The sequence below is a fragment of the Populus nigra genome, chromosome 12, assembly GCF_951802175.1.
Source record: "Populus nigra chromosome 12, ddPopNigr1.1, whole genome shotgun sequence".
In the NCBI taxonomy this organism is placed as follows: domain Eukaryota; kingdom Viridiplantae; phylum Streptophyta; class Magnoliopsida; order Malpighiales; family Salicaceae; genus Populus; species Populus nigra.
Genome location: NC_084863.1, coordinates 14029436 through 14053053, shown reverse-complemented (window position 1 = coordinate 14053053; position 23618 = coordinate 14029436). Strand labels below are relative to the sequence as shown.

General features: G+C 33.8%; 4 protein-coding genes across 5 annotated transcripts; 2 read left to right on the top strand and 2 right to left on the bottom strand.

Annotated features, from left to right (window-relative positions):
* Positions 1–7909: 7909 nt before the first annotated feature.
* Positions 7910–8931, bottom strand: LOC133670103 (riboflavin synthase-like). Its single transcript, XM_062090562.1, has one exon. It carries the CDS (start codon positions 8875–8877, stop codon positions 8053–8055), a length of 825 nt encoding a protein of 274 aa, XP_061946546.1. The 5' UTR covers positions 8878–8931; the 3' UTR covers positions 7910–8052.
* Positions 8932–9580: 649 nt separating this feature from the next.
* LOC133668903 (CASP-like protein 1C3) lies at positions 9581–10770 on the top strand. Its single transcript, XM_062088907.1, has 3 exons — positions 9581–9966; positions 10063–10165; positions 10338–10770. The coding sequence occupies exons 1-3, from the start codon at positions 9812–9814 to the stop codon at positions 10593–10595; spliced, it is 516 nt and encodes a 171-aa protein (XP_061944891.1). The 5' UTR covers positions 9581–9811; the 3' UTR covers positions 10596–10770.
* Positions 10771–16054: 5284 nt separating this feature from the next.
* On the top strand, positions 16055–19985 carry LOC133669624 (uncharacterized). 2 transcript variants are annotated; one of them, XM_062089834.1, is made up of 3 exons: positions 16055–16381; positions 17777–18067; positions 18570–19985. In XM_062089834.1, exons 1-3 carry the CDS (start codon positions 16223–16225, stop codon positions 19719–19721), a joined length of 1602 nt encoding a protein of 533 aa, XP_061945818.1. In that variant the 5' UTR covers positions 16055–16222; the 3' UTR covers positions 19722–19985. The 2 variants fall into 2 exon arrangements, with proteins under 2 accessions (XP_061945818.1, XP_061945819.1); XM_062089835.1 differs by having other exon boundaries at positions 16056–16381; positions 17780–18067.
* Positions 19986–22441: 2456 nt separating this feature from the next.
* LOC133670192 (non-specific lipid transfer protein GPI-anchored 30) lies at positions 22442–23331 on the bottom strand. Its single transcript, XM_062090697.1, has 2 exons — positions 22825–23331; positions 22442–22735 (listed from the first exon to the last, which is right to left on the bottom strand). The coding sequence occupies exons 1-2, from the start codon at positions 23141–23143 to the stop codon at positions 22617–22619; spliced, it is 438 nt and encodes a 145-aa protein (XP_061946681.1). The 5' UTR covers positions 23144–23331; the 3' UTR covers positions 22442–22616.
* Positions 23332–23618: the final 287 nt, after the last annotated feature.

Sequence of the window (23618 nt, the reverse complement as noted above, 5' to 3'; positions counted from 1 at the left end):
TTATTGTTGTAATTCACAGTATTTTACGTGGGGGGAATAATGATTCCTTCTTAGCATTTAGATATTATTAATATAGTTATAGATTAATGAAGTTAGTGCATTTCAATAATTACTAATATCAAATTAGGGCCCAGTAATCTATATATGAAATATTGTAAGTACGAAAATTATGCAATAACATTCCATAAAATAAGATCTTGCTATGCATGCACCGTGTTAGTTAATCACTTTCAAATCAAAGATATTGACACCCAACACCATCCTCTAATAAATTAAATTTTATTAATACTTCTGGATTAAATTCAATTAAAAAGTTATAAGAAGCCTCTCATATATTACTCTCATATATTAGAGGAATTTTAATGATTTGATTGGAACTCATTAATGATGAATATTAAATAATTATTTTTAATATAAATATTTGGACGAGTTTACGTGTATCTCAAATAATTTTATGAATTTTAAAATTAATAATTATATAAACTTCTAATAATTATCATATTCATAATTATAGAGCTCGATTGAAATTATACAGAAGCAAATATCTTATTTCTAAACTTTTCCCCATGAGTCCGGATAATAAATAATTAATATTATAAGAAAGGGAAGGGTAGTCCGGTAAAAAGGCGAATTTTTCTTCTAGAATCTGATGAAATGGAAGGAGGGCAGTTATGTAATAACAAAAATGAAGAAAGGTTTTTTTCGCGGCATGCCGAAGTTGATTTTTGCGAGACGACTTGTTCGGGAGTTAGTCCTCTCTGATACGCTGATTTTTTCACTTAGCTACTCAATAGCTTGTCGACACGTGTATGGACGACACTGGCCCACGCAAGCATCCCAAAGTTGTTGAACAAGAGAGACTGTACAGGAGTAACCACTCAATAGGTTTTGGAAATGCATGAGCTGGCAGAGAAGGAAGATATTATTAAATGGTTTTTGTTTGGAAGTTGTGATATCGATTTTTAATTTTTAATTTTTATTATAATATATTTTTAAATAAAAAATATTTTTAAAAACAATTCTTACAGACAAAAATGCTTCTGCTTCAAGTTAACTAACTAAAGCCTCGCAATGTGAAGCCAAACACAGCATTTTCTGTCAGAATAAAACAAAAACAAAATGAAGTTAAAAAATACAAACAATTCAGGGGTTTGTTGAAGGGTAGTATTGTCATTTTGCTAATGTATTATGGTGGCATGATACATGAGCTCATGATTTTTCTATTCCTGCGGTTCTTCTTGCTCACACGACCATATGACACGTGTCGTACCAACTGTTTTTGGTCCACCACTATAACGACTTTTAAAAAAAGTCAATAAATTATTATTATATTATTTTACGAGTTGTTGGGTTCATCAAACTAATTATTTTTTATTAATTATTTTAATTTTTTAATGATCAATTAAGTTAGTAAAATTTTTATCAACTAAGTTATTAAAATAATATTTTAGCTAATTCAATTAACACTATGCTATTTCATCTTCACACTTATTCTTCGAAGGTATCATAAATATAATAACATTAATAAACGAATAAAAAGTGAGATTTTTAAATTAGTTTTCATAATATTTATATATATATATATGGAGTATCATATTGATGAAAAATTTATTTACCATATAATTTTATTCAAACAATTTTAAATCACCAACAATGAACCATCATGTAATACTTATCACTTCACAAAATAAAATTCAATAAAAATTAATTATATAGAAAGTAGTCTAATGGTAAGAGCTTGGTATCAACGGGTTTGTTTCCTCTGTGGTCTCAGGTTCGAGCCGTATAGTTGCTAATATGATGATCACTGGAGGATTACATGGTCATTAACTTCAGGGTCTGTAAAATTAATCAAGATACATGCAAACTTGCTCGAATACTCATGTTAATAAATAAAAAATTCAACAAAATCTCACCACCTAGAGCATATATGCGCAGTGTGATTCCATCTTCCAAAAAGCTCAACAAATGCATAGATCAGCCAATAAAATATCCAAATTTATCTCAAAGTTGAAATCAAAAGTTGAATAATCTTTCTAGTCAACCGCATATGATCAACCATTTGAAATGACAGGAAATTAGAGTAAAGTTTAATTATAAACTTAATCAATGTCAAAGCTAATTCACAATAATTTAGTGGGCACCAAATAAAGTTGGAGCCGACAGAGCAAAACATAACCATGCCAAATCACATGTGATGGATGCTGTGAGCAGGACAACCCCATGAATGAATTAATTACTATATATATTCATAGCTTATATATTTACTATATGTATTGAAATGAATTTTTAGGCCCGCGTGATCTTTGCCATAATAGCATGAGATACCAACCACTCTCTCTCGCTCAATATATATATATAAACAAATTGAATATACAAGTAAATTGAAATACGGGTATAAAATACTTGAAAACATTGCAAATTTGATGAAGTGTGACCATATTCATGACCCTCTAAGAGCTATTTATCCTAATTAATAAGAGTTTGGTTATGTAGGGAGTTTTGTTCCTTAAAAGATATATCTTGGAGAGAGAAGAGATTCTCGTGTTATATAAACGACTAAAACTTTTATTTTATAGCTAATGTAAAATAGTGATATAATCATTTATTGTGTATAGATTTGAACATATATTATTATTGATGTTGTTTGTGAAAATACCAGCTATGTCGTATTATTGAAAACTCTCGTTTAGAGAATTATTATGGTATCATTATCTTAATTATATCGGTTAGAAGACGAGATTTTTATTTGCTTACATAATATGAGTATCTCGTTTCCTTTTAAAATAATCTTTTCAATGTTAAAATTTATTATGTGTTTAAACTTATTTCAACTAGGATAATACTTTTTGAATGTCCTACCATTGAGTTCTTACATGGGTTACTTATCACTTGGCATGGAAACAAAGTCATAGACATTGTCATAAGAAACGAATGTATTCTATAAAATACCTAATGACACCTTAACAAAGAAATACTTGTTGGGTAAGCTAAAGAAGAGTTGTTGCACCAACGCAACCCTTTGGAAATTCATCTAAATTATTTTTCTTTTATTTGTGTGCCTTCCTTCCCCTTACACTAAAAAGAATCATCCCCTCTTACGTAACGAAGTTTCAAGTACTTTTAACATATTGTTAGTAGTTTTTTCTCAAGAAACGAGGTTGATCTTGGCCCAGGTATTATGTTAATTACAATATTAAAAAATAATATAAATTATAATTTGAAATGTTATTTAACCGTTTAAGTAATTAAATTAAAATGATTTTTTGATATAATACACATATCAAAGTCTTGATCACCAAGCAATCACGAGTTTGAATCTCATCATTTTTATTTATATAATAAAAATTAAACAAAATATAATATAAGTCTGTGCAAGTTTCAAACTGAAAAGATTTTCATCTGAGAAGGTATATTAAAGAATAATATAAATCATATCGTGAGAACTCACCTAACAACTTAAATTATTAGATTGAGATGATTTTTTTACATTAAATAAAGTTCTTTCATCATTCAATTTCTTAGAAAAAGACTCTCTTAATTTAAAAAAAATAAAATTTTTACTCGAAAAGGTCAGGAAGAACAAACCCTAGTGACCTCGTCCAGAAGGCATGTCCAGAGAGGAGAATTCTTGCTTCTTTTAATTTGTCTTACATGAGATGGTCTCTGGACTACGCAGCTTGATCGATCACACGGTCTCAAAGTCAAGCTAATTCAGGAAATACCAGTGCCGACAATGGAGAACATGACAAGGTCAGCTTGGGACTTTGAAGGCAGCCTGGGAGGTGACGTTGAGCAGAGACAAGATCCGCCGTCTCTAAACTGTTCTCATCCTCCATGTTTTCGGCTTTTGACGCTGTCTTGGGCCCGCATGAACTCAGATGTCATGTCTTCTAATCAAGTAGTCGGCCGTCCATAACCAAGTCAACAGCCAACCTTTCCGCCGGCCACCTGACACCAGCATAAATAAAAATGCTATCCAAACAGAGGGATGCCTTCTAAGGATGGCCATGGATTTCTACTGGTCAGCTTCTTATTATATTTATTTTCTATCCACTGTTATTCTTTGTATAAGAAAATTCGAATATTCGTTTCTTAAGGGTTTTGGTCATTCATTTAAATATTTAGATTCTATTTTGTAAAGCGGCTGTAGTTGCCATGTTTTTCAAGCTCGTTTTTATTTTTATTTTTGTTATATTAATAATTATTTTTTAAAATATATTTTATTTTAAAATATTTTAAAATAATTTTTTTTATTTTTTAAAATTTTATTTTTAATATTAGTATATTAAAATGATCCGAAAATATTAAAAAAATAATTTTGATATAAAAAAATAAAAATACTTTAAATTTTTAAAAAATACTTTTCAAACACAAAAAACAAACAACTTCATTCCTCCAAAATAGACAAAGACTGCACCACATGTGAGTTCTATTTATTATTTAATATAAATAAAAGAGTAATATAAATATTTGAGGTTTATATACATGTATTAAATAACAAAATTATATATATATATATATATAATAAATTCATTTGATGATTCCAATCAATTCAATTTGATATTAGAGTTCAAATTAAATGGTCATCGTTGGATGCCTTAGCAACCAATCTCGTTTCATGATTTGCTTGATTTTGTTATCATAAATTTTGACATGTGGTTGAGTAATTTATTATTAGTTAGTGATATAGATATTTAGAATTGAGTTTCAATTTTTTTTTGTTAGTATTTTTTTAAAATATTTTAAATTAATTTTTTTATTATTTTTAACATGTAGATATTAAAAATAAATTTTTACCAAAATCTCTCTTCAAGCCCTTGATTTGATTGTTTCTTCTTTACATGAATTTTGCTTGGATTAGGATGTTTTCTTGGTGTTTAAAATTATAATGAAAATTAGTTTTTAAAATATATTTTTATTTAAAAATATATTAATTCTTTTTATTTTTAATATCAATACATTAAAATCATTTGAAAACACTAAAAAAAATAATTTAATATTTTTTAAAACAAAAAATATTTATAAAAAGCATCTAAAAATATAAACAGAATTGTGTCAAACACTATCTTAGTTACTTTCATATATATATTTTTTAAAATTGCTAATAATATTTCAATCATCATTATAAATCTTATCTTGAAATCAATAACTTGAATTATGTAATAGAAATTAAATGATAAAAAAATTAAATTATTTTCATTTTTATTATACATTAAATGACAATCACTCAATTTGAATTCGACAATTTATATTTAAAGAAACATTTGAGAATCCCAATTCTTCTTTTGTACACCTTGTCTCCATGGCCTATGCTCATTGCTTAAAATGGAAAATTGGATCCTACAACTTTATCATGCTACAATTTCTTCCTCTTTTTCAGAATTTGTGAATCTTAGCTAAGCTACTTTGTTCAAAAGATTAAAAAAAAAAGTGAAAAAATAATTAGTGTAGATTGGTTTAGTTATTTTAATTTCCTTATATATTTTACTAATAAATTGCAAAAATAAGTTAAAAAACTTTTTAACACTAAAGAACTTCAAAACCATTGCAGTTGTTGAAGGGGTTGCTTTTGGAGCCACGGTGACGTAAAGAAAGTGGATGTTACTCGAATGCTTTATCTCTGCTTTGGCTCTTCGGGGACTTCTGCGGTTTTTGCTTGGAACTGCAGCTAGATCATGTGCTTTCTGCTTTTTCCTTGGTGACCCATTTTTCATTTGATCACTGTCCACTCCTCCTGCACTAAGCATTCTTTCTTTTCGGCCGGTTGACTAGGGCACTTGGAATTTAACTTGCATTTTTCTCAGTTGTTGTCGTGCTGCGCATATAATCTTTTGATGCGCTGATGCTCTCCTTTTTTACAGGTTTGGGTCTATGTTTCTAGGTCTTTTTCAAGGATGATTCACAGGTAGGTTTTGCGGTTACCCTATCAAGGCATATCAAGTTTTGATGGCTCAATTTTGCTTAAGAAGCTCCACTGCCTTACAAAACAAAGTAGCTAGGGAATAGAAGCACAAACTTCGTCCTGCAACATCTCGACAGTGACAGCAGAATCAATCTGTGAATGCAGCTGCTTAAAACCCCCATCTCGAGCCCCCTCCAAACATGTTATGACAGCCCACATTTCTGCAACGATAGCTGATGACTAACTGAAATACAAATTCTCCAAGCCAGGTACCACCAGAATCATGCAGTAAATCATGATTAGGTGGCCTCCAGCCTCCAGCAAACAAGCCTCACTTCTTTCTGAGGTCTAAGAGTGGATGCCGCCGCCACCTCTGAGCCATTTTGACCTCCCCCACAAATCTCTTAATTTCCCAAAGAGCAATATCTACACTAAAACTCCTACAAAGTGGCAACGAAAAACTTCAAATCCGGTCACTCAAATGAGCTCTAGCACACCATCCCTTGACATTAGAGGCAAACCATTGCCCCTTGTATAAAGCAAACACTGCATTAGCAGTAGAGAGGATCAAATACTGCCAAAACGCCCTTGCCAAGACACAGTAATGCAAATGGTAGCAGGTCTCCTCACTGCATGAGCAAAGATAACAAACAGCTTGATCTGCGACATCCCCTCTACTGAGTGGCAATGACAAACTTCAAATCCCATCATTCAAATGAGCTCTAGCACACCATCACTCAAATTTCTAAGATGCTATGAGAATTATCACACCACTCTCTCTTTTTGGGGAAACAATAAAATTTAACGTAAATTATAAAATTACCTATTATTGAAGAGGGAAATAAAGACAGCTTATTGATTATGATAAGCCTCCATATAGGGTGCTCACTGTTTAACACCAAAGAACTTCAAAAACCCTGTTGCACACTCCTAGTTTGAATGGCAGTAATACATCTCTTACAAAAGTAATATTTTCAGTAGCAAATCTGTTACACTACTGATTTCAACAGCAGTGACGTCGCCACAATTGTAGTCAGCTTGATGATTTTACAAATGGAGGAAAAAAATAAGAAAATCAACCAATTGAAAAAGCAAAGACCTGAAACCATTAAGCATTTCCAGTCGAGATAGTTTTTCTTTTCAAAAGAAAAGAAAAGAAAAGAAAAGAAAAGAAACAAAACAAAACAAAACCAAAGGTGTTAAATCTGAAACTGAAATTAGGTCATAGATAATATTTGACTTGGCCATCCACAAGGCTACTACGCAGCCACTCTAGGCTGACTGGCAAACCTTACTAATTTTTCCTAGGGGTTAATTTGAACACATTCAGCTTTTAATTAATTTCCTCATGGTCATCCTTCTAGACTTCTAGGGCTTTATTCCAAACCTTTCCCACTTGATTCCTTTAACTTTTAAAGCAGTACAGCTCTCAATTTAATAGTCCCATGGTGCCCTAAATCATCTACTCCTTTTTCATTATCTATAAAGGTTCTTGAGTTGAAAATAAAAGTATGGAAAGAGAAGAAACAAAGTTTGATTGTTGCTAACATCATTGTTTCACAATAAAAATGTTGGAGTGTTCAGAATTGCAATTTCCACAAACTAGATAGATAAAAATTAAAACTTAATCTGAAGACACTCTTGCTCAGCCAGTAAAGGCCAAGAACGCAATCCTGCAAACTATATTCTCCAAAATGCTACTAAGTATGAAATGAAGAACAGGATTTCTGCAGATTTATTCTTCTCTGGTTAAAACAACAAGAAAGACCAATCTATAATTTTTTTTTTCATGCATTCTAGATCATCAGGACAACTTTTCAAAAACACACACAACTCCACTCTATACCAAGTTCCTATCAAAATCATATTCCCACTTGATATCTCCTACTTGATACACAAAACCAGGCAATTCTAATGCAAAAACACACAAATAAATATAACCGCGTTAACATTCATAGAGAAAAATCCACAAATATCATAAATCATTTAAAATAACATCAAACATCAACACAAAAATCCATCATCTTTATTCAAATTTCATTTCAGTGAAGTTAAAACACAAAACAATAAAAAATAAAAACCAAATTCAAAACAACAAAACCACGCCCATTACCTCCTTTTTGTATGACGAAGAACTCTTGAAGGAATCAGCAACGACTACTAAGCAACCTCTCGACATACTTCCCCAAAATATCCACCTCCAAATTCACCTTCTGTCCAACTTCCTTCAAAGGAACAACAACTTTCTGCTGTGTATAAGACACCAGCATAAAATTAAAGCATCCCTCTTCCTCAAAAACATCACCAACTGTCAAACTAGCCCCATCCACTGCAATAAACCCCTTTGGCACAATATATTTCAACAACCCCTTTTCTGTTTTCACTTTGATCCACAGCGAGTCACCTTCTGGCACCTTCTCTACAATCACACCCGTGCCATCCACGTGACCCTGCACAAAATGCCCTCCCATCCTACTAATAGGCTGGACTGCCCTCTCCAAATTAACCAAAGATCCAGTCTTCAACTCAATTAGAGAAGTTTTTCTCAAAGTTTCAGGAGATAACCCCACAGTGAAATCTTGATTGGTGAAATCAGTGACAGTTAAGCAAGTCCCATTAACTGCAATACTGTCACCTAAATTTACACCTTCAAGCACTGTTTTTGCCGCTATTTTAAGATCAACGCCACCATCTTTGGTATCTCCCAATTTTTGAACTTTTCCCATTTCTTCAACTATGCCAGTAAAAAGAGACCTTATTGGTTGAAAATGGGATTTGGGTTTCGGGTTTTTTGAGGGTTTTGTAACGGTCAGAGAGAAGGAGTTGGGTTTTGAGATTGTAGAGAACTTGTTGAGATTGAGCAGTTTGTAAGGGAGGAGGTTTAGGATTGTTGATTTTGTTGTCGGGGTTTTTGAAGGAGAGAATTTTGGGGTTTTTGAAGGAGAAGTAAGAGAGAAAGAGAGTGCAGCCATCCTCTTCTCTTGTCTGTGTGGTTGCTGTGTGAAGGGTTTTGATTTTACTGTTTGGGAATGCTTTTTAAAAGAATTATTATTTTTTGAAAGGAATATATTTTTGATGTTTATAAATTATATTAATGTTTTTATTTTAAAAATAATTTTTAAAAAATAAAAAAAATATTATTAATATAAAAAAATACTTTAAAAAACAACTCCAATAAATATAACTAAATATAACTGGAAATAATTATTTAAATTTTCTGGGACTCCTTGTAAGGCCCCATGGAAAACTCGTTGTCGAACTTGATTTTGTTGTTCAAAATGAATGGTTTTGTTTTTATAATTTTCTATCTCATAGCATTTGTTCACTCGAAATTGATCCGCTTCTATTTCCATTTTTTGTAAGTGGCCCCGTGCTTTTTTCATTGCTCAATGGCTCCTCGGCGTAGTTCTTCCGAATTTTTCAAAATTCTCTATTTTTTACTATGATCCAAGGTCTAGGTTGGCATGTTCCTGAATAAGTGAATTACGCGCATCATGTTCATACATAAATCATTTAATAAGTGATAGATTACATAATACAATGTGGATACTTTCTTCCTCCTTTAATCATAGCCATAGGCTATGTGATATTCATCTGCATCAAGAAACACTAACCCCATGAGCCATAGGTTGCTTACCCTAAAAAGCCTGCATAGCAGAAAAGGTAGAAAAACTCTAACTGGACGGTGCTGGTGACAGATGAGAAATTCAACTAACAATGCACAAGCAAGGACCTGAACTAGTGCACCTGTCACCACCACCCTCCATACCTGCCTTCTTAGGCAACAACCCTATAAAGAAACATATTTTCTCATCTGCCTCCAACAGTTCTGTTTTATATTCCAACCTTGTCTACAATCACAACTTTCAATACTTTTAGTGCACTCAAACTTTCAGGTTATCATCAATGGTCAAACCCAAGAGGCTACTCAGCCTCCTGCTAAGGCTTATTACCTTTGGTGCTACACTTGCAGCGGTAATTATCATGGCTACAAGCCATGAGAAAGGTTCATTCTTTGCACTGTCATATGAAGCAAAATACTCCGACACACCAGCCTTCAAGTAAGTTCGTTTATAGTTACTGAAAAGGGTCTGTTTGCTTCTATAGTTTTTTTGCTCTTGCACCTTTGTATTGGTTACTGAAAAGGGTTTCTGCAGGTATTTTGTGATAGCAAATGCAATTGTTACTGTCTATGGTTTTCTTGCTCTGTTTATCGCTTCAGAGAGTCCGCTATGGAGATTAGTTCTGGTCTTGGATTTGGTAATATGCAGCACAAAGATTTGATTTGTTTCATTAACTTGATTGCTTCAGTTCAATATCGAACTCCAGAGCAAATATTACAAAGCGATTTCAGGCACAGCAGAATGCAGGAAACCTTTGATAACCTTACTCATAATTGTTCTTCGTTTTTTCTCTTTTTTTTTTCAAGTAGGTTTTTACCATGCTGCTCATTTCAAGCATTTCGGCGGCCTTGGCGGTTGCTCAGGTAGGCAAGAAAGGGAATTCTAGTGCAGGTTGGCTACCTGTCTGTGGCCAAGTCACCAAGTACTGCAACCAAGTAACAGGAGCATTAGTTGCAGGTTTCATTGCAATCATAACTTACATAATTCTGCTGCTCTACTCTATTTACACTTTCCTAAATTCTCTTCTTGGGAAAACGCCTTGTAGGCTATCAAGTCCTGGGATTTAGTTCCTGAAATCATCGCCAGTCCTTTGCATTTTCATTGTATGGTTTGTAGGATGCCCATTTAAAAAATTTTGCCTTAGTAGATGCTTTTTCAGAATTGTATTGATCAAAATGCTTTCCTCGTCCTTTAAGGGAAGCTATATCACAAATAAAATGCCTAACAATGGCCATTTGCCAAGATTCAAGGAGACGTTTGTGTCTATCAAGTGGTATCAGAAGAAGGGAAGACAATATTCTAGCTGATCTTACATCTTACAGAACTTTCTTGCTGATCAATGTCATGGCTACTGAAATGCCATTTATAACTCCAATTTCCTCTTTGAATTCAGCTTCTCAAGCCCATATATGGTTTTCAAATGAAATGATATTTCTTTAAACTACATGAAACTAGATGTTTCCCTGTTTAAATGACATAGTTCTAACAAGGAACATGCCATGAATTGATTCTGCAGAAGTTATTCTGCATATCACTAGTCTTGGATTGTTCTTCAAAGAAGATTCTCAACATATGCAGATGATATAAGATCGATCGGCATTCTGAAGATGAAATAAGAATATTTATAAGAAAAAAAGATGGATGATAGATTATCAGTCAAGAAAAACCTTTCATGGCCCAGACAATAATTTAATACACAAAGCTTCACCACAAGGCCTTGAAAATGAAAGAACTTTATATGGGAATTGGGTTTTTTTATAGCTGGTAGCCCAAGCACGAAGGATTTTCTTTTTCTTTTAATAAATTACTGTGTTGTTTTCTTCTACCATCACTTTGCTTTCAAAACTATAAACTCTTTGCCCTCAACTGAACATTTATTCAACACATCCAAAGAGAAGTCGTCAAGACATAACTTGGATAGACGCAACAGAGACCGGAAGTTCAATCCTTCTCTCTTGTTATAATCAGGTAGGTAGATTTCAGAGGAAAATTGATATTTTAATAGATAATAAATACTGTTATTTTTTTTTTTTTTAGGGGGGGGGGGGCGGTCTTTGAGTTGCGCTTGCAGGGTCGCCAATCGGTTCAATTAAGAGTTATAAAAAATCCAAAAAATTGATTAAATTAAAAAATAATTAAAAAACTGAATCGAGAAAAAAAAAATTAAATGAATCAATTAAAAAATTGTAAAAAAATTTCGATTCAGTTCAATTTCAATTTTCAAAATCTGAAATCGATTGAACCAAACCAAACCGAACTTGTTCAACCAAGCTAGCATTTAAAAAAAAAAAAAAAACAAGTTAACCCTGAACCTAAATCAATATTCCCTAAGACAAAATCAGTTGCCCCCTCTCTTAGCTCTATGCGTCTCTCTTCTCTTCTATTTTCCTATATGCTCCATAAATGTTAAGCTTCGTACTTCTTCATCCTCTAATCAAAGGCAATTGCCTCCTTGACTTAATGGTCACATGAGGAGGACGGATTTGGGGTTCACAATTCACTGTAGCAATGTTGTTGTTCTCTCAACACTTGCCTCTAGCCTGCTTGCTATTAAAGCTTTCCTGGGGAAGAAGACAAGCGTGCAACCCCAACAGTTGGTGGGCTAGTTACTATTAAATAAAATAACAAGGTAGTCCTCTACATGCAAAAACTTGTGTCATGGTTGATGTGTTAAGGAACTCAATTTATAGCATTGTGTATGCTTTCCACGATAAGATGTTGATGAGCATCAAAGCAGGTCTTGTTGAGAAGGATTGAGTTACTAAAAGCAAACCTCTTTTTGAAATTTATGAGCAACTTGTATAAAAAGTGTGTCATTTCCTGTATTTCCAAGCTAGCGAATCGAAACGAATTAGTTTGAAAGGAGAAAAAACAAAACAAAACAAAAATATTAGTTTGAACAAGTTTTTTGTTTAATTCAGTTCAAAAACTTAACAAAAATTATTTTGATTTAATTATTTATTTTAATCCAAAACCAAACCAAACCAAAAATACTCAGCCCTGGCCAATGACAACTTCCAAGGCAACTGAATTTTCTTAGCAGCCCCTCCATCCTTGGTCGGTACATGTTGTCAGAAGTTCTTTGATTTAACATTCACGATCCTTTTTCATCTTTTTTTTATTTTTCCTCGTTAATTTGCACGCATGACACTTTAAAACAACCCTTCAATTTATTTATTTATATCGGATTGCATCCTTGTTCTTTCTATTACAGGAATTTCTTTCACGGCATCTTTAAAAGATTAGAAAGCCTTGAAGATAGGCAATTACTTGGCATAAAAATTCTAGTTCTGGAATGGACCAGAATTTAGTCCAAGATTGGTCGATGAATTCCACTCCTCAACGATTGATTTTTATTGATTGCAAGGACATGGCTCAAACTTGAAATCAAAATCCACTTCCTCCTCCACATTGCAGGAGTGATTCCCATGATCATGGATTGCAAAGCTCAGTTGTGGGCAGAAGGGAGCAATTCCCATGCCCTCCTAGGATTATCACCATGCCAGAAGAGGGTCAAGGTGTCATCATTTTCTCTTGCAAAATGAGCTTAGGGCTTCTTCCCCACTATAGAGATGGAGGTATTACCTACTCAGGGCACTCTCAACTCTCCAGATAAAATAAAGGTACTTCATCGCCATAAGTAGTGGATAATCCCAATCACTTTATACATCTTTTTTTTAATTTTTCATTCATCCTTTGACCTGTCTTCTCTTCCCGACCACTATTCTCAAAGTTTTGTCCATTATATGTTCCAATTTCACTTGAACTTGAAGAGGAAAATTTTTAAAGCAAAATTATTGGTTATAATAATGAGAAAAGATGCACGAAGCAAAACCCCATCATTCTACCTACCTTGTCTAAGGGTGTGTTCGTTTACACAATGCGGTTATGCTTTACAAAAAAAAATTATTTTTTTATTTTAAATTAATGTTTAGTGTTTTTTGATCATTTTGATATGCTGGTATTAAAAATAAATTTTAAAAATTAAAAAATATATTTTAATGTATTTCTAAGTGAAAAATACTCTGGAAAATTATCGTTACCGCAATATCAAACACTATCTAAGTACTCAGCTCATTCAATTATCATTATGAAAAGAGGCAAGGAGCTTAAGCTATTTAATGACACAACGGAACGATACTTTTGACTACTAGAGGGAGGCATTATACGAGCTATCTGAAGTGTACGGACGTTTGTGCCACACACGTCTTCACTTTTTTTCATTTAAATAATATTGAATATATACAAAAAAAAACTACATTGCCCTTCATGAAACTTGCCATAACACAAAAAAAAAGTGAAGAAAGGACCAAAAGACCCCCTAGATGCTTGATTCGGTTTTTTTTTAAACATAAAAAGACTTTAATATCCTTTTTTTGCCAACATCATAAGTCTAGACATTAAAGATGATTTGATCATTTTATCATGCTTAAAAAATAAAAAATAAAAAATAAGTGTATCCTAGTCAGAGATTTAACGATCGATGCGCCTCGTAAAAAGATTGGATTAATTTTTTCTAAGAGTCATAAAGACACCATTAAACTACTATTAAGTGAACGGTGCAAAATTGCAAAAGGGTATGAGTGAGCAATATTCTGATTTAGCTTTAGTTAATTAACCACTTATGACAACTTTACTTTAAAGCTTTGTCACGTTTTTTTTTAACCTAGGTCGGTTTTATATGGTTAATATATTGTCCCTTTGACTTTCAAAAGCTTTAGTCAACATCAAATTAACTGGGCCATCCCGTCATCAACACTCCAAAACGAACCACGCTCGATCCGTTAACAGCGTGAATCATGGCGTGCACGTCACCACCACTGATCGTGTTCTGTGGTGACCCGTGTACACTACAGTTTTTGTTTCTCCAGACCGTGTCTTCTCTCCAACGCTCGTCCATACACGTGTCCATCTTGGCAGCATCTCCCACCCCACACGCCAACAGAAATTCCATGCAAATACGAGGACCGATTCGCTAAATGTAAAACAACAGGCCAGCTACCGATCAGTCTCCTGCAAGCATAAACTTGACCATTGAGCGGTGCTCGGCACGTATTATTTAATATATTTTTAAATAAAAAATATTTTAAAAATTAATTTTTATTGTTCCTTTAGACATCCTTTATGGTCCCCAAACTAATGCTTCTTGCAATTTCATCATCCAATCATGGCTAACTTTGCAATCAAGTCCCTTACTTACCAAGATTGGATTGGAAAACCCATCAATGAAGCACCAATAATAAAATAAAATAAAAATAATTTTTTTTTGTAAAAAGAACAAATAATAAACCTTGCGTCGTAGGTTTTGTTCCTTATATGCATACACATCTAGACATATAAGCATATTAAAATTAATATGTTTGGTACCAAGAGATTTGCTCCCTCTATGGTTTCAGATTCGAGTCATGTGGTTGCTCATATGATGGCCATTGAAAGCTTACATGGTCATTAACTTCAGGGCCCGTGAGATTAGTCGAGGTGCGCGCAAACTGACCCGAACACCCACATTAAACTAAATAATAATAATAATAACTTTTTTATAATTTTAATATGATAATATAAAAAATATTTTAATATATTTTCAAGAAAAAAATACATAACACTGTTAATTAGTTAGGTTTTATTACAATCTTTCTAGGTAAGAAACATGATTTAACTTCACATTTGCTTGATCCTTGGTCAAAGTTGCGTGATGCCCTTCCTTTCCTCAAAACCTAATTGGCTAAGAAATTGAAAATGAAGAAGAAAATTAGAAAAAGAGAAGCATGCCCTTCCATTCTTTCTTCCTTCCGGGAAGGTGGAGAGGAAGGTCATTGATATTCTACCTATTTCCGGATTGTAGTTACCATTGTGGTATAAAATATTTTTTATTTGGAAATATATTAAAATGATATATTTTTTTATTTTTAAAAATTATTTTTGAGATCAGCAAATCAAAACGATTCGAAAATATAAAAAAATTAATTTTTAGCAAATAAAATTTAATTTTTTTAGAAATACAGATAGACCGCATTTCCAAACGATTATAATGTATTTATTCGATGATAAGAGATATTATCTAGTGAACTTATGTTTCAATTAATTTATTTTAAATAATGTTTAGATATTGTTTGAGAATGTGATTCTTTTATGAAAATTAAAAATTTATTTTGTTTAAATTTATTTTTTAACCTTGAAGTGTATTCTACAACTATTATGATTTTCTATATGTTAATCTTAAATAGTGAATCAAGAAAATTAAGAAATGAAGCATGTCTTTTTAATAACCAGATCAATCATTTCAAATTAAACTGTTATTTGTTTGAATAAATCTAAAAAAAATAAAGAATGAAGTATATATTTAAATAAATATATAAATATAAAATAGTTAATGTAAAACCCGACCCGACCCGACCCGGAATGAAGAAATCGTGATATAAATGTAAGGATTTGTAGTTGGTGGACTAAAACAAAAGGAAGAATCTTCTAGCTAGGTCATAGCACCTTATCCTCCATATAAAAACGTTTCTCACACCTTTATATAAATTAATAAGAAAACAGAACCTTCCTTAGAAAACAAGCCAAGCGACCCTGAACTTTCTCTGTATTATCCTCTTCAAAACCCCCCAAAATCCTCTCTCCAAAGAAACCCTTAAATACTCATCTCTTTACCTTGCTCCTCAATCTCGATAATTTCAACTTCCCACTTCCCAAAATGGCATCTGGGTCATCGGGTCGGACTAACTCGGGTTCAAAAGGATTCGATTTTGGGTCTGATGACATTCTCTGCTCTTATGAAGATTATGGTACCAACAATCAAGATTGCTCTAACCTGTCTCATTCAGATACTGTTATAGGGTCCAATTCGAGCAAGGTAACTGTTTTGGTTTGGTAAAGCTTTGATCTTTTTGTTGGGTCAGGTGTGATTATTGAAATCTGTGCTTAGCTTCTTTGGAATTTGGGGATTTAGGGTTTTGAACTTTTTTTTGGGTTCGGTTAGGTATTTCTTGTGTGTTTTTTTTACTATGAGGTGGATTCTTGATTTTAAATGGAAGTTTCAATTTATTTTTTGCTGTTTTAGCTGTAAATGTTGAAATTTCTGTGACCCTTTTTAGGGTTTTAGATTTTTGGATTTGGTTATGGATTTTTCTAACTAATCTTGGGATGATTAATGGTGAATTTTTTTATTTTTTTTTTGGTTTTTGCCAGTAGAATCCGTAATTTTTTTAGTGAAAGTTTTGATGGTTGTTGACTTCTTTCTTTAACTATTTTTCTGTTTTTGTTATATGGCAAGCAAAAGGTGAATATAATAATTTACAGTTTTTGTTGAAAAAATCGTAGGCCTTTTGGGTTTGTTTGAATTTGGTTTTCCTTGTTTTCAAATTAGAATATGAAAGTCGATCGAGTTTTGGTTAAATTTCGTCGATTTATCATTTCTTAAGATAAGTGTTGAGGTTTAGATGGAATAAGATGATGTGCGAGGATACTATTTTTAGCCAATGTAATGGATTTTTTATTAGAAAATGAGAGAAGTTTGGGGCCTCAATATTTAGCTGCATAGTCTCATGCTTGCTTTATTGCAATGCTAGGTGAGTGCAAGGAGATCCTGATGCCTCAGAACCACACATCTTAAAGTTTCTTTGGAGGAAAAAAATGTGTTTTAGAATGACATGTTAGTCTGACTGCTTTTTAAATGCAAAAAAATCATGAGGGAAAAAAGATTAGGAATGTTTGATTGTGCTTACTTGGCAATTCATTTCTTCAAAATATCAAATTTGGAAAACAAACAAGTGCCGTTACAAACGATCATTGCACTCTACATTGCTGGTAGGGTTGGATAACAGAGAAGTGCCATTTGGAAAGCAAAGCATTTAGATCTTACAGCTCTTTTTTCTGCAAATTTAAATATTGTGGTGAACTGATGATGATAACTGGCTGCGCTTTAAAAGTTTTGCTGAAAAGCTTGTTTGCACACCACGGAACTACTTGCCACTAGATAGCTGTTCTTTCTTTCTTTCTTTTTTCTTTTGGTACTTTGTTTACTAAGAAAGCACCCAATTGATATTTTCCGTGTACATGCTTTGAGAAGTCCTAGTTCGAGAATTGAAAGAGTCTAATTCAGATCATTTTTCTTAGATCTTTTCAGTAGTTTCTTACTTTCTACTCAACTTGAATGCTTAACCTGGAATGCATTTTTTATAGCTGTTCAGTATAAGCAGAATTATTATCACATTCACTTATATGAGGAACTGCAATTTTCTACTTCAAGCAGGATTTTCACAAAAGTAGAATGACAAGGTCATCAATGTTTCCTGCTACTTCCTATAGCCAGCCAGAGGATTCTTTCAATCAAGATGTGGTCTCTGTTGTTGAGAAAAGCATGAAAAAACAAACTGACAACATCATGCGTTTTCTTGAGGGTATCAGTTCACGGCTGTCCCAGTTGGAATTGTGTTGCTACAACCTTGATAAATCAATTGGAGAAATGCGATCAGATTTTGTTCGTGACAATGAGGAGGCAGATTTAAAACTTAAATCTCTCGAGAAGCACATTCAAGAGGTGATTAGATTGCTTTTAATCAGTATTTTCAATGTCATGGTTTGCTAACTAGTAATTTTGTCCAAAGGAACTGTGTTTTACCTTTGCTTATTTCCCTTGGTCATTGGATGACACATGGGAGTGCATGTGGTTACCAGGTTTTCAACTTTTGGGTCGAGTAAAACATCCTGACTGGCTAAAATGCTTATTTGAGTGATAGTGGTACTTTGATAAATTTAGGGAGGCTAAATAAATGCATATGAGTGATATTAGTAATAATGTGATATTAGGGTAATTATTTGTTTTCTGATTGTACTTTCTGGAGCCCCAGCGGAAAAGAATTATGGGTTTCTGTGGGAAGGCAATCCTGCTTCATTTTTAAACTATCAAACTATTAAAATGCAATTACTAATAAGTTTATCACTTCTTTTTTTGCTGACAACATATCTTGATCTTCAAGCATTTCATCTTTTTCTGGTCGTATGATACTACAGTATGGCTTGTTTTATGGTGTTTGCTGCAGGTGCACAGGTCTGTCCAGATTCTAAGGGACAAGCAAGAACTCGCTGAGACTCAGAAAGAATTATACAAGCTTCAGCTTGCACAGAAGGAACCCTCTTCATCAAGCCATTCCCAATCTAGCGAGGAAAAAGTTGCACCAGCTGCCTCTGATCCCAAAACAACTGACAATACATCTGAAATACGTAACCAGCAATTGGCTCTTGCTCTGCCTCACCAGGTAGCACCACAGCAACAGGCCCCACCTGTGCCTCCACTCTCTCAAGCCCCACCTCAGAATGTGGCACAACAGCAATCTTATTATTTGTCTCCTGCCCCTTTACCAACTCAAGCAGCTCCAACCCAACACCCTCAGAATCAATATCTAACTTCTGATCCTCAGTACCGAACACCCCAAATGCAAGATGTCTCTAGGGTGGCACCAGCACAGCCACAAGTAAACCAGACACCACAAGGCCAACAATTTCCTCAGTACCAGCAACAGTGGCCCCAGCAGTTACATTTGCAACTACAACCACCTCAACAGCCCTCCATGCAGCCCCAGATCAAGCCTCCATCCACCACAGTTTACACTCCCTACCCTCCAGCTGGTCAGCCAACAAATCCCTCTCCACCAGAGACTCTACCTAACAGCATGCCCATGCAAGTTTCATATTCAGGTGTACCTCAACCCATGTCTAGTCGTGCTGACACGGTGCCATATGGATATGGAGCTGGAAGAGCAGCAGTTCCACAGCAACCTCCACCTCAGCAAATTAAGGGCAATTTTGGAGCACAACCCAGTGATGTATATGCAACTGCTGGATCTCATCCAGGCCTGCCCCCAGTAAGTGCATACATGATCTATGATGGTGAAACTGGGAGAACACACCATGCATCTCAACAACCTCACTTCCCCCAGGGTGTATACCCTCCTCAGCCAGCTGCAGGTGCAGGTATGCTGCCCCGCCATTCAAGCCCTTCACACTTTGTGCGCAACAATTTCTACAACGACTTGATTGAGAAATTGGTAAACATGGGTTTCCGAGGTGATCATGTTGTCAGCGTGATTCAGAGGATGGAGGAGGGTGGTGAGCCTGTGGATTTTAATTCTGTGCTGGATAGGTTGAAAGTGCATTCATCTGGGGGTTCTCAGAGGGGAGGATGGTCTGGTTGAAGCCACCACTAATCCATGTTCGAAACCTTAATTGCAGTGACAGTTATGCTTGTCTTCAATTGAATAAAGGCAGTTACAATGCACGGTGTTCTCCAGTACTGTGTATATGGTTATTGAGTCTTCATGTATCTATGATGTTGTATGTTAGCAGTTCTTATTGCATGTGTGTTGGACCTTTCCCTCTGGTTTTTAGTAAGGGAGATCCAATTTCACTGTGAGCCTTTTAACTATCATGAAACTATGAGTAATTTGGGTTTCTTAGCACGAATCCTCTCACTCCCTTTTTTGTTTCTTTCAAATCTTTCCTCTTTGTTTCTTTCAAATCTTTCCTCTTTCTCTTCCCTTGATTCAGGGGTTAGATGCTTCTTCTTTTCTGTTGCTTTACTCTTTTATCTCCCTGGTTTTATATGATATCCGTCCAACTTCCTTTAATGGACGCTTTCTTTGTCTTTAACTGACAAATATTTGAAGTAATTAATCATTTGTGACCCTAAAAAAAGGCAAAAGATGTCTGATGCCCAAAGTCAGGCCCAGTTCAAGTTGGGCATGGTCCAAAAGTCCAATCATATTTCAACTTGTTGAATTCGTTCTCCAGTTGTTCTAGTTCCAAGATGCAAATGGATTTAATAGGTCGGGGCAAGTGGGATCGTTGTCCTAACTTTCATTTCCAGAAAGAGTTTTCAACATGACAGATCCACAATCCCTCGCCTCCTAGGTGTTAGTATCGGACTTTGCTACCTCCTCTATCATTTCGGGCATGACTTAAAGCATACTTATCAGTGGGTTTGGCTTTGCGGTTGATGATTCATTGACCGAGGTCGGTTTTTATTAACTAACTTAATCAAATTTGAATAATTTAGCAAGTTAAATCATGACTTGTTTGGAATGGTTAAACTCGAGTGAGATTCAATAAAAGTTACATCGTTTATTTTCTTACCAAAAAAGAATTGTTCAAAACAGCATTGTTAGAGTTTTTATTAAAAATTGAAACAAAGTTGACGAGGCATGGTTGTTGAGAAATTATTCTATAGAAAAACTCCTCCTTCAATGAATGGACACCGAAATCCAGTCGCATCCCATGTGAACTTAATTATTGAAATGGCTAAATGGAGCATTTCCAAGCTAATCCCTTTCTAACATGGCGCCATCAAAGTTTTGTCGGTTTCAAAAAATGATTAGGGCCCCGTTTGTTTGCAGGAAAGTAGTTTCCTTTTGGAAAGTGAATTCCGGGGAAAGTGAATTCCGGGAAAGTATTTTCCGATGTTTGGTAGTATAATAAAAAATAAGTTGGAAAACACTTTCCAGTGTTTGGTTATGTTATGGAAAATGAGCTGGAAAATAACTTATTAATATTTTATTTTTTCAAGTTTATTAAAATAATGAGGAACAAATCTTACAAATTAAAAAGTTGAATGAGAATGAAATTGAAAAAAAAATATAATTTCATAAATTATCTCAAATAAAATAAATAATAATCAAAATAATAGAGATCAAATCTAAAAAATTAAAAAAAATGAAAGGTGAAGAAATTAAAATAATAATAATTAACATTTTATAAATTATTTCAAATAAAATAAGTAAAAATCAAAAGAATGAGGACCAAATTTGATAGATAAAAAATTTCAATAAAAAAATGATAAGAAAAAAGCAAATAGCAATTATAAAAATAAGGACCAAAATTAATATAAAAATTAAATTTTAAGAGATGAAATTAAAAAATAAATATTCAAAACAAATTATATATAACAATCAAAAGTTTGAGGATTAAATTTGATATAATTAGCAAATAATGACATTTCTAAATTTTTCACAACTTCTGGAAAGTGTTTTCCGCCCAAATTTTTCAGGAAAACACTTTCCTGAAAACCAAGCCAAATTTTTCTTTGACTGGAAAGTGTTTTCCGTTGACCAACTTTTCCAATAGCAAACAAACACAAGAAAGTTTGGAAAGTGGTTTCCCGGAAACCACTTTCCGGAAAACAAACACAGCCAAAAGGGAAAACACTTTCCTAGAAATCAAACCAAATTTTTCTTTGACTGGAAAGTGTTTTCCGTTGACCAGAAAGTGTTTTCCGTTGACCGGAAAATATTTTCCGTTGACCAACTTTCCTAATGGCAAACAAACACAGGAAAGTTTGGAAAGTGGTTTCCCGGAAAATGAATTTCGGAAAAAACGAACATGGCCTAGATTTTAACCCATCTGGAAGCTGATTGCTGATGTCTAGTTAATTAGGGTTTTAAAGCAGGTTATCAAATCCAGTATGATATCAAGTCAATCCATGCAATATATAAATAGATCGGCTTTGTGTTTTAGCATTTTCTACTCAAACCCGGCTTACCATTTTTTAAATTGCCACTAAGATTTTCTTATTTCTTCCTCCTCCCCTAATGGAAGCTGATAACTCAAGTGGGCTCAATTTTTCTTTCTTTTCTTTCCATGAAGGATCTCAAGTAAAACAACTTGTTTACCAAGTCTCACCAATCTTAATGTAGCCATCTTGCAGCAATGACAATAAGATAGTTAACAGTTTTTAACTTCCAGGTTGTTAAAATGGAGGTCTAATTGTTAGAAGGAATTAGGGTTTGCAGAACTCGCATTGTTACAGATGAGTTCTGAATTTTTAAACCTTGAGAGTATTGGTTCTCACATTCCATTTCAATCTTAAATACTATAAAAGAAGGCTTTGAAATCTGTTCAGGGCTATTCAAAGAAGAAGAAGAAGAATTAAACAGGGTTGTATCGTTTCTTCAAAACTGAAAAATTTGTAAAATATAAGAAGTAAATTATAAATGTATGAAAGAAGGCAAGAGCTCCATGTTAAAACTGAACTCTCTGCTTGAACATTTCCTTTCCTTGAACACTTAGGACTGAAGTATGTATTCTGTTGTCTGGGATCACAAAAACTGAGAAGTGAAGGACAGAGTTGTGGCCACAATCAAGCTCCAAGAAGGCAACAAGAAAATGCTTGCAGAATTATCAACTGAGTTCTTGGAATTGGGAGAATTATTGCTGCCTGATACACATTGACATTGGATCATCTATTAGCATGAAATATTTAATTCAATAAGAACAGAATGAATGGAGTGGGAATGGAATGCACACCAGTAAGGCAGGAGAGTGGATTGACATGCAGTCCACATCTTCCAGGCAATTCTTGGGCCTCAGTCACATTGATCCCAGCTTGCTCAGCTTGATTACTGCCTTGATTGCTCGCCAAGTTACACAGACATTTTGGGTTTGATTTGATCACAGTCTTGAGAGGATCACAACAAGTATCTGGCACATCTTTTGTTCCATTAAGGTAACCGAGGCAAGGAACGAGCTGGTTTAGGCACGAGGTGTCTTGGGCATATCCATCTTGCAGCAACACGAACAACATTAGCGATGAAATCCCAAGAAAGCATGACAACAACTTATCCATCTCTGTGTTTGCTCTTTTGGGGAAGTGAATATACAATTTATATGAAAATGTTAGTGGGTTTGTGTCTCAGAGGAAGTGGGAGTTGTTGATCGAAGTTTCGGTGCTTGATTAGGAAAGTTGGCCATCCAATTCTGGCTAACTTTAGCCGACCATCTTGTAATGGTGACTGACTCCTGTGAGGGAGGGGCAGACCATGGCAGTTGGATAGGTGAAGCTACTTTCAGCAGTATAACTGTGTCACAGCGCTGTAATTGTTGTTTTTTAAAATATATTTTATTTAAATATATATATTAAAATAATATTTTTTATTTTTAAAATTATTTTTAATATTAATATATTAAAATAACATAAAAACACAAAAACATATTTTAAAATAAATAAAAAATATTTTAATTTTTTAAAAAAATATTTTTAAAATATAAAAACAAACAGACTAGATAAGAACAACGAAAATCTCAAGAAAAAAAAAAGTTTG

Coding starts and splice junctions, on each gene's coding strand:
- LOC133670103 (XM_062090562.1), bottom strand. CDS start 8,877: ATGGCTGCACTCTCTTTCTCTCTTACTTCTCCTTCAAAAACCCCAAAA.
- LOC133668903 (XM_062088907.1), top strand. CDS start 9,812: ATGGTCAAACCCAAGAGGCTACTCAGCCTCCTGCTAAGGCTTATTACC. Junction 9,967..10,062: donor TCCGACACACCAGCCTTCAA/GTAAGTTCGTTT, acceptor GGGTTTCTGCAG/GTATTTTGTGATAGCAAATG. Junction 10,166..10,337: donor TAGTTCTGGTCTTGGATTTG/GTAATATGCAGC, acceptor TTTTTCAAGTAG/GTTTTTACCATGCTGCTCAT.
- LOC133669624 (XM_062089834.1), top strand. CDS start 16,223: ATGGCATCTGGGTCATCGGGTCGGACTAACTCGGGTTCAAAAGGATTC. Junction 16,382..17,776: donor TAGGGTCCAATTCGAGCAAG/GTAACTGTTTTG, acceptor TTCTACTTCAAG/CAGGATTTTCACAAAAGTAG. Junction 18,068..18,569: donor TCGAGAAGCACATTCAAGAG/GTGATTAGATTG, acceptor TGTTTGCTGCAG/GTGCACAGGTCTGTCCAGAT.
- LOC133670192 (XM_062090697.1), bottom strand. CDS start 23,143: ATGGATAAGTTGTTGTCATGCTTTCTTGGGATTTCATCGCTAATGTTG. Junction 22,736..22,824: donor TCCACTCTCCTGCCTTACTG/GTGTGCATTCCA, acceptor AATGTGTATCAG/GCAGCAATAATTCTCCCAAT.